Genomic DNA, 10954 nt, shown 5'->3' with positions numbered 1-10954 from the left:
CAGCAGCCACTGCTCTATGCTCTGCCTTCAGAGCTGGGTAGTGGTATATGTACTTGTTTGGGGGCGGGGGGCATAAACAACTTACAGACACAAAGAAGGGGGAACCCAATCAAATAATTTTAAGCACCACTGACCTAACCGATTAGCAATAGTAGGTTGTTATCCACTATGTAGACTAGTCACTAGAGGAGAAAGTGGCATCCTGTTTGGCAATGGGTTTCATAGATATTTGCTGACAGTAGAGGAATGTAGACTCAGGCCTCCTGGATGTAATTCCAGAGTCTGTAGGCAGTGTTTATAGAGCCTTCGGGCTTTGTGGCCCCAGCCTGTTTCTTGCTACCCTCTAGTCAGATCCTTGCTATCCAGCCACTCTGTATATGAAAATATCTAGGACGAATTTGCTCAATGAAAAGTGCAACAACTGATTCTTACGAACAAACTATAATCACTGATTTGATGACACTGGGTTGTGGGGGCGGGGGGCTGGGAGCTACAGGGTATGTGCCACACATGCCATTTTATACAAGTGGGGAAAAGGGCTGGTTAGGGAGGTACCACCTCTTTACTCACTTTCATTCCTATATTTGAGCTTCCATACTTCTGGCCCGCTAGAACAGCAGCCTTCAACCTCAGGATTCAAAATGGGATTGACATTTGGGCGAGTCTTTTCTCATCACAGATTACCTGGATTAAACCACTGCAAACCATCCTACAAGCTCACTCGTAAGAGTTCTTGACACACAATTAATTGAGAGTATTTAATTTCTATTATGTTCCCATGAAATTGGCAGGCCTGTGAGTGGACCACTGTTCCAGAGGTCTAAAGTGATGCATAATATCAAGAAGTAAGAAGTTGAACTACATAATACTCTCTATAAAAAAGTATCAACACAACACTATTTTGCAAGAATTCCATTTTGAGAATTTAGGGCTTTAAAAAGTTCGTCCCCCCCCCCCCAAATGTACGGATATATAGCAAATTTGCAGATTGGTGTGGGATTGCTCTATCCGCTGTGCTTAATTTTCAGAATCTAGTGCTGTCTTCTTTTAAAAAAGTCTTGCTCTTCCAGCTGTAAAGCACATCAACTATTATCAATAATATATTATCTTCTGCGACAGTGTGCCTTTATACACTTTTACCCAGCTTCCTCTTTGACACTTTATGAAAGTGAGCCTATCTATCCGTGATTAACGCAGCAATAGTACAAAATGTGCTTTCAGCTTTTATGCAGCATGTTGATCAAGGTTAACAACAATTTCTCAGGTTAGTATTGCCTCCCAAGAACCCCATTGTATGGTCATGTGCAATGTTCCAAGTAGGTGGCAGCAAGGGGTGCATGTGAGCTTTGCTCAAACTCTACTTTGTACGACTGAAGCTGGTCCCTGCGTTCAACTCTCTAGAAGCCCTTTTTGTAGCGGAGGTTCACCACACAGACAACAGTGTTGACTCTTTGGAGGCAATATATTTGGAGTACAAGAGTTACTGCTAGTTAAGAACTACTTTTTCTCTATCACATTGCCTTCACAGCATCCCATTGTGGGATTTGCAGTTACTTACTACCCAAATGGACAGCCTGCTATGTGAATGTGGAGAATACATCAGAACCCTGCCATATCTAGTGAACTGCTGCCTTCTAAGATCCTCTCCAATGGGACAACCTTGATTCATTCCATGGCATGGGAAGCCACAGAGTGGATGGTAAACCTGGATGTCAACGTTTAATGTTGCTTTTCAAATGAAATATGATGAGGATGACCCCACTATAGGAGACTGACTAGCAGTAAATTCCATAAGGATGTAGACTGAGGAGCCCTGCTCTGCCAATCCAACATCTCTATGAAGTGTTGAGAAAATAGTCATTTGTAAAGGTATAAACAACTCTGTATAACAGTCACAGATTTCATATTTGAGATAAAATCTATTGAAACTACCCACCTAGTTAAATGAACTCTAAAAATTCACATATAGGAATGTGAACTGGTTTATTACATTACTGGCTGCACAGTCTTTGTTTCTTTGAGCTGAGATGACCTGATCCCTAAATTTTTCTCCAAAGGTCACAAATAGTTTGTTTGGCTTTTTAAATAGCATGAGTCTATGGGCTTGTCTATATGTGAAAGTTGTTTTGGATTAAGCTAGGGTGTGAATTTAAAGTGCAATCACTATTCCTGGATAACTCCATGTGTAGGCAATCTACATGTAGCAGCTAATAAGCTTTCAACAGTCAAGACATGTAACCTCACTACTCAAGGATGAGGATAGGACTTTGGAGGAAACACAGGCCATGGCAGAGTGAAAGTACCAAATTTTAATCTGAATTTGGAGGTGAAGTACCACTTTTATCTTTGTGGAAGACAGTATAATGTAGGTAGAGTCATCATATCCAGGAAGTTGCAGACTCAGGTAAGGCCCTCAAGAATGAGACCCTCCAAGAGAGGTGGCAGGTGGAGCAAAGGATCTTTCCATGTGTTTAGTTAACACTACCAACCACAAGATGTTTTCTAGACAAGTAACATACATAAAGTGTCAACTGTGACATGGCCCAAAATTTGAGATAACTGAGGATAAATTAGGATGCAACTCTTCTAAGAATGGGTCCATTTACAAATAGTTCCAGAGAAGATTGGCAAATCAGATCTTAAATGAAGCAGGTTTGGATTGTTTTCTTTAACAAACATAAAAATAAAGAAATTCCATGCAAAAGCCTAGCATCAAAGAAACTTTAAATAAGAAATTCACAAATGTAAAGTTGAAAGCTTGCCCTTTCTACTTATGCCTTAAAATATAAATTTAATAGTGACCAAATATGAAATGCTTTTCTTGTAGCCTGACATATGATAAGTTACAGAATGTATATATAGGATGAAATCCTGGCACTGGTGAAGTCAATGGCAAAACAAAATGTCTCTGTACTTGATTTACTGTACAGATCTCACTAGGAGTTATGCTCAGTTGGAGTGTCTCTGCTGAGACCAATGCCTTTAAAATTTGACCATAGGTAATTTATACTGTGATTATGGCACAGACACCAGCCTGGTGACCTGCTACAATGGATCACATAAGCAAAAATGCATTTCCTTTTTTACAGTAAAAAGATTGTATATTAGTGTCAAAGTGTATTTTGCAAGCAAAATTAAAGAGAGGAAAGGAAACATTAAGAAACTGGTTGCTGTAAATAAAAACTTTAGTATAATTTGATATCTGATTATTACAGTAGCAACAAGTACTAAAATCCAGCCAGTCATGGAATAGTAATAGAACTGGAAGGACAGAATATCCTCCAATTTCTATAAGAATCTCTCTCACACATCTGTGAAGTGTACCACTATGAACATTATTAAAATTTATTAACAAAAGCTCTGTACATATCTTTTCATACTCTTGGAATTTTACATCTAAGCAAAATAACAGCCCATTTTAATTTTATCATTTGTACAAATTGTTACAGAATATTAACCAGTGGGTTAAATAAGTAAAATAAACCACACTGATTTACTTTTGTAAAGTATCCACAAAAGTGATTTGTGACAATTTTTTAAAATCCCCCTGAACATATAAAAATAAATTATTTGATTAAATCTACTAATTAGAAATATTACAAATCAAAATATCAATGTTTTCTTATGAATTCCTCACAATACAAAACAGATTCACAAAAACCTTATTTACAGAAATGAGGTAAGAACTGTGCAATGTTTAACCAAGAGACATATTGCAGAATTAACATGTTCTTCCAATTAAGTACACAGTGGAGGTCTAATTACAGCTGGGTCATTTTCCACTAATAATTTACACTTCTAAATACAGATTAGTGGTCATTACCCCAATTTTTATCTACACTCTACCACACTGCCATAAAATCATCTATCCTAAGTGAAAATGTTCTAACAATAAGTTCACCCGTTTCAACCACTGGTATATTTCATTGGGAAATGTTTAAATATCTACTCACTTTTTTTATAATTTATTAGTGAAAAGTGACCCAGGTAACAATTTGCCTGAGCTATCTACAGTGGCATAAACACTTCTAATAAAGGCAGAACAATGGGGAAGGCTGCTGGTGCAATGTTGAATATTTCTGCTGCTTACAAGGACTTGTCTAGTGCACGCTCAGCTGTCTGCAGCCATTTCAACACAATGGAGGTAGCAACAGGCACTTAGTTTAGGCCAAACACTACCAGTACTTTCCAAAATGGCCTTCTCATCTGGTTAAAAAAAAAAAAAAAAAATCTATTTAAACTGATCTGGTTTGTCCAGCAACCTTAGAACTCCCAAAACCCAAACGAACGTTAATAACCTTTGGACTCTACCCTGAAAATCTTATTCTGGCAAAATTCACTCTAGAGTCAGTAGAAATTTGATGGAGTGACAAGTTCAGAATTGGATTCTTTATATCATGAGTCAGATTCCAAAATGTTTTAAAAAGCCACACACACACCTAACAGGAAATACACACTGCCAATTACAACCTGGGTCTGAAAGCATTTGCAATTGCAGCAGAGATAAGGTTGGTTTGTTTGCTAAGACTCCTGTTCTGAAATCAAGTAATGTGTGACTGGAATAAGTATTTTCAATTTACTAGCCCTCCAGCTTTATAATAAGAACTACTACTTGAGCAGCAAGTAGAATATTTTCCAGGGTTGAATGTGTAGTTGTACTTAGTATTGTCATACTGACAAAATAATTATGGTTTGCAGAATTTAATTTCTTGCAGTGTCTGTTAAATCTGAAAAAGTAGTTCCATTTCAGTGCAACAAGAAAATAGATCAAAGCCTTAGAAGAATGTCCTTATGAAGATTAATTCTTTGCTGTGCAGTTAGGTCCTTGTTGCATTTCTTCATACCTGCAGAAATGAAGATCCACAGTTCGCAGCTAGATGAAGTGCTATAACAGCAGGATATGCAGTTCTCAAATATTATTCAAATGTCAACTTTTTTCAGGTGCAACCGATCCAGTTTTATCATTAAGCCTCTGTGGTAAAAAAACAAAACAAAACACTTGTACAATCGGACAGTATTTTAGATTTGCTAAATTCTACAACTTCTACATATAAATGAAAAGGCATGGCTGGAATACAGTCTGGACACAAAAGTAGATAAGATTAGATAGTTATGCTAAAGAATCAAATGTAGAAGTTTTGTCATGATTTTAGCAAAATGTTTGGATTTTAAATAAAAATATTCATACGCCATGGAAACAAAACTTTGGAAAGAAGAAAGTAATTACAGCAAAGGTATTTTAGACCTCCAAAATTACCACCAGGAAACAGATCCAAACTACTGATCTCTCCTTGGGGCCATCTAACCCTGCTTTGTATTTCCTGCTGCTTTTGATCTGCCAGGCTTCATGGAGAGAGGGGGAAGGGGATTTTCACGATGTCAAAACAATTCCATCTAAGGACCCAAAAAACTCTCACCACGGAAATACCCGTTCCCAGTCACTATTCCTGAAGCCACACAACATACACTTTCTACCCCCTGTCAACTGACTTAAGTACTTACTTTTTACTCATTTAAGGCATTACCTGGAAAATACCAAGTGAAACACTGACAACTGTGATTGGTGATTTGACTGTGTCGGTTTCATAATGAAAAAAGTAAGACAATAAAGCTTTGAATATGTCAATTAAACAAAGACAGATGAAAGAAGTTCACTAGAGAGTTTCTTGCATGTATCCCATAAGCATCTAGTACTGACCACTCTTAGAGAGAGGATACTGGGCTAGGTGGACCATTGGTCTTATCCAGTATAGCAATTACTATAGTAAGTGGCTTAGAGTCTAAGGAAGCCTAAATGCATGCAAGTCCTTGAATGGACAGAAGATATAGGTTACACCAACTTAAATATCTGGTTTCCCTTAAGACTTGCCTCTGAATTTGGCACAATATTTCTTTAATTATATCACTGAAAATGCCATTATAGGTGAAAATACACTTACTGTCACTTTTTGACTTGCATTATCCCCATGAATTGTAAGAAATGGGTTGGTAGTAGTTGTATGAAGGGGTGATGCTTGAGTGCCTGAAAGCAGGTTATTTATGGGTATCTGTGCTGCTCCTGGGATCTGCAATTGCTGCACTTCAGGCTGGTGGTGCTGGTGTTGATGGTGCTGTTGCTGCACTAGCTGATACAGAAGGGCCTGATGTTGTTCCTTAGTTAATATAAGGAAAGAACATTCTAATCAACAATCATTCAACAAATGGTCACTCCTTTCTAGGTCCTTTCTTACCCTAGTGTTTTTTGCAATGTAACCACAATTTACCACACTCCAGTTAACGTGGGTTGCCATGATGAAGCTCCACAGGAACGTGGAGGATGGAAGAGAGCCTCTTAAAGCTTTCTTAACGTCAGCAGCTCAACAGACATTCAGCTGAGCCAGCTGGCTTGGGCAAGCCTCTATCACAGGACCCTAGATTTGATATCCTTTTCTTACAAAAAAGGGTCTCAAATATGTTTGGCACAGTATTAAACTCATGCTGTTTCCAATACAAACTAAAATATTTCCAAGCAGCTGCCAAGTGGCATATATATTCTTCAGCGCAAACCATTATTTACAATGAACATATTCGCCATGCTATAAAAAGGTGCAGACAATTGAACAATAAACTATTTTTGAAAATTAAATTTTTTAAACAGACATATGCTCAACGAGTTAATCCGCACAGGTCTAATATTTGTATTAACCTGAGGAGTTTGTCTATACTTCAGAAAGCAGTGGTCCTGGCTCAGGTTTACAGAGAACATAGCTAGTTCTATTATAAACATAGGACATACTGATGTGAGTTGTTGAGTACTCAGTAATTGCTGAAATTGCTGGTGCTGTTGATGGAGCAGAAGTTGTCTCTGTTGGTCAGGAAGTAATCCTAGTCCCGAGGCACTGCAAAGCAATGACCAAGCTCTTAGTTTCTGCAATGTAACACTGCAGCTTATTTGACTAATGGAGGTCTGGGTCATCATTTTTACTTCAGCCTTTCAACAAAATTACAAACCCAAACCATGTACAGACTTTTTGATAAGTAACACTCACTTGCTATATAGCATTTGATTAAATATTGCTAGATATCCCACTGAATACCAATAGCAAATGAGTAGTTATTTCTTGCATAAGTTGGACAGCAAAATAAACAACATACACACAGTTATAATATGCACACAGCTCACCTACATTTTGCTAACATATGCCTGGATACTCCAATCTCACCCACAAACACAAATTTAACTATCATCTTTATGCTGATGACTTAGAGATCTGTCTGTCTACAGACCTGTCCAAACTGAAATCTCAACCTGTCTCTCTAACAACTCCTTGTGAATGTCTAGCCATCAGCTCAAGCTCAACATGGCTAAAACAGAACTCTCAATCCTTCCCCCTTAACTTTGCCCAATACCTTCTTTCCAAGCATTATGGACACCACCACCATCATACCTGTCACCAGGCCGATAACCTGGGTTTTATCTTTAGCTTGGACATCTCTCTAGACCCTCACATCCAGAGTATGTCTAAATATTGCAGATTCTTTCTATATCATGTTTCTAAGACTTGGCCTTTCCTATCCATCCACACAGCTAAAACTCTTGTCCAGGCTCTCATGATCTCACATCTCAATTACTACAACATATTTTTCTGTGGCTTTGACAAATGCAATCTTGGCCACATATCCATTCAGAACTGTGCTACAAACTTTATTTTCTTAGCCTCTCATTTTGACCATGTTACCCCCTCTTTAAATCTGCCACTGGCTTCTCTTTCTCCATCACATCAAATGTAAGCTGCTAGTCTTCACTCTGAAGGCCATTCACAGACCTATCCCCATGCTACCTATCATCTTTCATTTGCTATTGACATGTTGACTCCTACCTCCAAATAGCCCATGATGTCAGCCTCCATTGCCCACTTGCTAAATTTTCAAACAAGAACCTCTGTGTTCTCTCCCATGCTGTCCCTCATGAGGGAGCAGGCCCCATCAACATCTGCAAAACTACCTCATTATCATCTCTCAAATCCTTGCTTAAAAGTCGTTTGCTGTGGTGCCTACAAAAAACTTCATGATGGCTAGGGTGCTGTGACCATTGCCTAAAAAGCTGACCAATACTGTCTCATTGTGCTCTCCTATGAATCTGTCTATATCCATCAGATATCTCTTGTTTTACACTTAAGATTGTAAGCTCTTTGGGGCAGGGACAGTCTTTTTGTTCTGTGTCTGTACAATGCCTAGCACAACAGGACACCATAACTAGGGCTCCTAGGTGCTATGGTAATATAAATAGACAATGATGAATTATCAGGGCCTGAAAACTTTGCCTGACGCCAACTAGCCTGGGTTGAAAAATACCTGTGCTATCACCACTCCTCCCAAACCAACTCTCTTAGAATTTAAAGGAACAAAACTCTTTGTGTACTTTTTATTCTGTATTGTATTTCATGTTAATCAACTATTTAATAAATGATTTTAAACGTAACTTAACATATTTGTATCTAGCTTTTAGTATTCTTTTCCTGGTTTCACTCCACTTTTTACATATTTTCCTATAATTACAATGTATCCTTTTCTGTATTGTTTTTATTGCCTGTTGCTCTTTTCCTTCTTTCTCCATCCCATTCTTTCTTTCCCCTACATCATGTGCTCTACCTCTTCCCACATATTTAGGGTCTCATTTCTTCCTAAAAAAATTTTCTGTCTCTTCATCCCCTTGTCCTACCTAGCCCACCCTGATCTAGTCACCTGCTGATACATAAGGGTGGGAGAAAACAAGCAAACGCACAACCCCAATAGCTGGAGAATTAAATGTCCAGAGAAACACCCAAGTGAAGAAGACAAGCTTGCCTCCCAAAGCTGCCAGGAAAGGGAAGTTTCCTGGGATTCCTAACAGGGTGTGCTTTCCCTGGTTGGCATGGGGATTTACTTTTTTGTAGGCCTCTGACTAATATATCTGATTAGTTTGAAACTCCCCATCGCACAATCTCCTCTGCCTGGAGAAAAAGAGGATTGTTCCTTTTCATTCCAACAATCATTTAACCCTCCTGCTTGTTGTATGGGTGGGGCTCCTTCTATTAATCTATTTCTCCCCCAGCCTCTGATTTTGAATGCTTTTCCCCCAGTGAAATACTTCAACATATACTTCTGCTGCAGCATATAGCTTTCCCAAGCAGCACAGTAATGAGAAAAGTGTGTGGATTTGTGGAAGCAACATGCATGCAGAGGTCTTCAGTTATACTACCTATCTCCCACATGAAGTTGTCTTCTCAGATCCATAACGTTCGTAATTAACCAGCAGTAGCAATTCACCCTAAATATCAGGAGATGCTCTCTGATCGACTACCTTAATCTTTTCAGGAAGCTGGAGTCGACCGGAGAGTGCTCTGACATCGATTTAGCAGGTCTTCACTAGACCCGCTAAATCGACACCCAGTGCATTGATTGCAGCAGCGTCAGTCTCCCCAGTAGTGAAGACAAGCCCTAAATAAGCACTCCCACTGGGTCAGCTGTATCAGTGGTAGTACAAAAGCGAGAGACTTTTCCAAAGGCGTTTAGTATAGAAAAGACACAGGGCAATGAGTGTAGGTGTAGCTGAACCAGTGTTGAACATGGTTTAACTGCAAGAGTGGACAGGACCAAACAGTGCTCAGCATATTTTCAGAGTCAGTAGTTCTGAAGGCTCAACCACGTGGAAAGTACTTTCATATATGTGAAATAATCTGTCTTTCTATCTGCCCCCAAAGGTGTGTCAGAATCCTTTGAAAACTTGAAGAGACAATACCATCCCTTACAAACTAAGTTAGGCAAGCAAACATGGGAGAAACAAGACAGCAGGAATAGGGTGGGAATACACCGGTGTCATTAATAAGATTATATGGTTAATCACTGAGGATTAGTGCTTGCTCTGATGTAATAAGGAGGGTGGATGTGTTTTTTTGTACATGGATGTCCTAGCTGGTTAGTTACATGGCAGAAGTGGGTCCTAGGGAGGAACTTGAAAGAGAAGGAGGGGAACATTACAGATGAACAACAAGTACATGAAAGAAAACAGAGATATATGTGGGAGAAGGGCATGAATGGGGCATTGAAGTTGGCATTGCTGAGGGAGCAGAACAGAAAGGATAATAAGAAAGGAGAAAAGGTAAGGTAACTGGGGTTATAGACACCTGGAAGGGGCAGACATGAAGTTGAAACTTAAAAAAGTGGAGAAGGGAGACTCTTCCAAATGTTTCCAAGAGGGGAAGGGTATGTAGTTAGATTGACAGGCAAGAAATAGAATTTTGACAGCATCATTTGAATGGACTGAAGTGGGTGATGTGTGTATCAAAGAGGCTGTAGAGGAGCAGGCTACCATAATTAAAGTATGATATGAGGAAGGCATGCACAAGAGTTTTTGCAGGATCTGGACAGACAGAATAAATGGTCAGATTTTGGCAACGGAGGAAAAGATGGCAGTATCTGGACTCCACTTTTATACATGGGAGAGGGAAAATTATGGTATGGTAAAAATCCCTAAATTTAGGTTGTTTAACACTTTCCATTATAAAGTGAGAGCTTTGATAGTCAACAACAAGGAGGCATGGGAGATGGGGGAGACGAAGAGATCTGGAGTTGGTCTCCCCTCCCCCTGAAATGGCCCCAGTGGCCAACGCTCACTTCTGGGACAACCACATGAAGCTGGGATGCTTCCCTACCCCTGGAAACAGCCCCAGTCAAGACCGTAAAGCCCATTCCCTCTGTGCCCACTCTCTGGGGGAAGCCCACATGGGGATGGAGCTTTCCCAACTCCCAAGTGGGGTGGATGGGCAGGAAGAAAGAACAGGACCAGGCTCGCTTCTCCCCTCAACTACCTCCCAATCCAAACAGTCTATCCTCCCTCTGGGATAACAGCCATCTCCTGTTGCCAACTAACATAGTGAGCCCCATAGCTCCAGTGACAGCAGTCTGTGCTGCAATCCTGAAGGTTTAGGATTCA

At 39.6% G+C, this 10954-nt stretch overlaps 1 protein-coding gene across 4 annotated transcripts in view; it reads right to left on the bottom strand.

The window, feature by feature from the left end:
* Nucleotides 1–3142: 3142 nt before the first annotated feature.
* The window catches only part of MLLT10 (MLLT10 histone lysine methyltransferase DOT1L cofactor), a 209817-nt gene continuing 202005 nt past the window's right edge, over nt 3143–10954 (bottom strand). For 3 of the 4 annotated variants that reach the window (XM_024199587.3, XM_024199595.3, XM_024199614.3), the window contains exons 18-20: nt 6776–6878; nt 5940–6152; nt 3143–4972 (exon numbers count right to left, since the gene is read on the bottom strand). In XM_024199587.3, the coding sequence (XP_024055355.1) occupies nt 4928–4972; nt 5940–6152; nt 6776–6878 (361 nt within the window). In that variant the 3' untranslated portion in view covers nt 3143–4927. The remainder of the gene's footprint in view (nt 4973–5939; nt 6153–6775; nt 6879–10954) is intronic. The other variant, XM_024199609.2, reaches the window with a different exon arrangement.

Source organism: Terrapene carolina, unplaced genomic scaffold (genome assembly GCF_002925995.2).
Source record: "Terrapene carolina triunguis isolate 2854851 unplaced genomic scaffold, T_m_triunguis-2.0 Scaffold84, whole genome shotgun sequence".
NCBI classification, from domain to species: Eukaryota; Metazoa; Chordata; order Testudines; family Emydidae; genus Terrapene; species Terrapene triunguis.
Note: the sequence above shows the minus strand (reverse complement) of the source record. Positions and strands in the feature narration are given on the sequence as shown.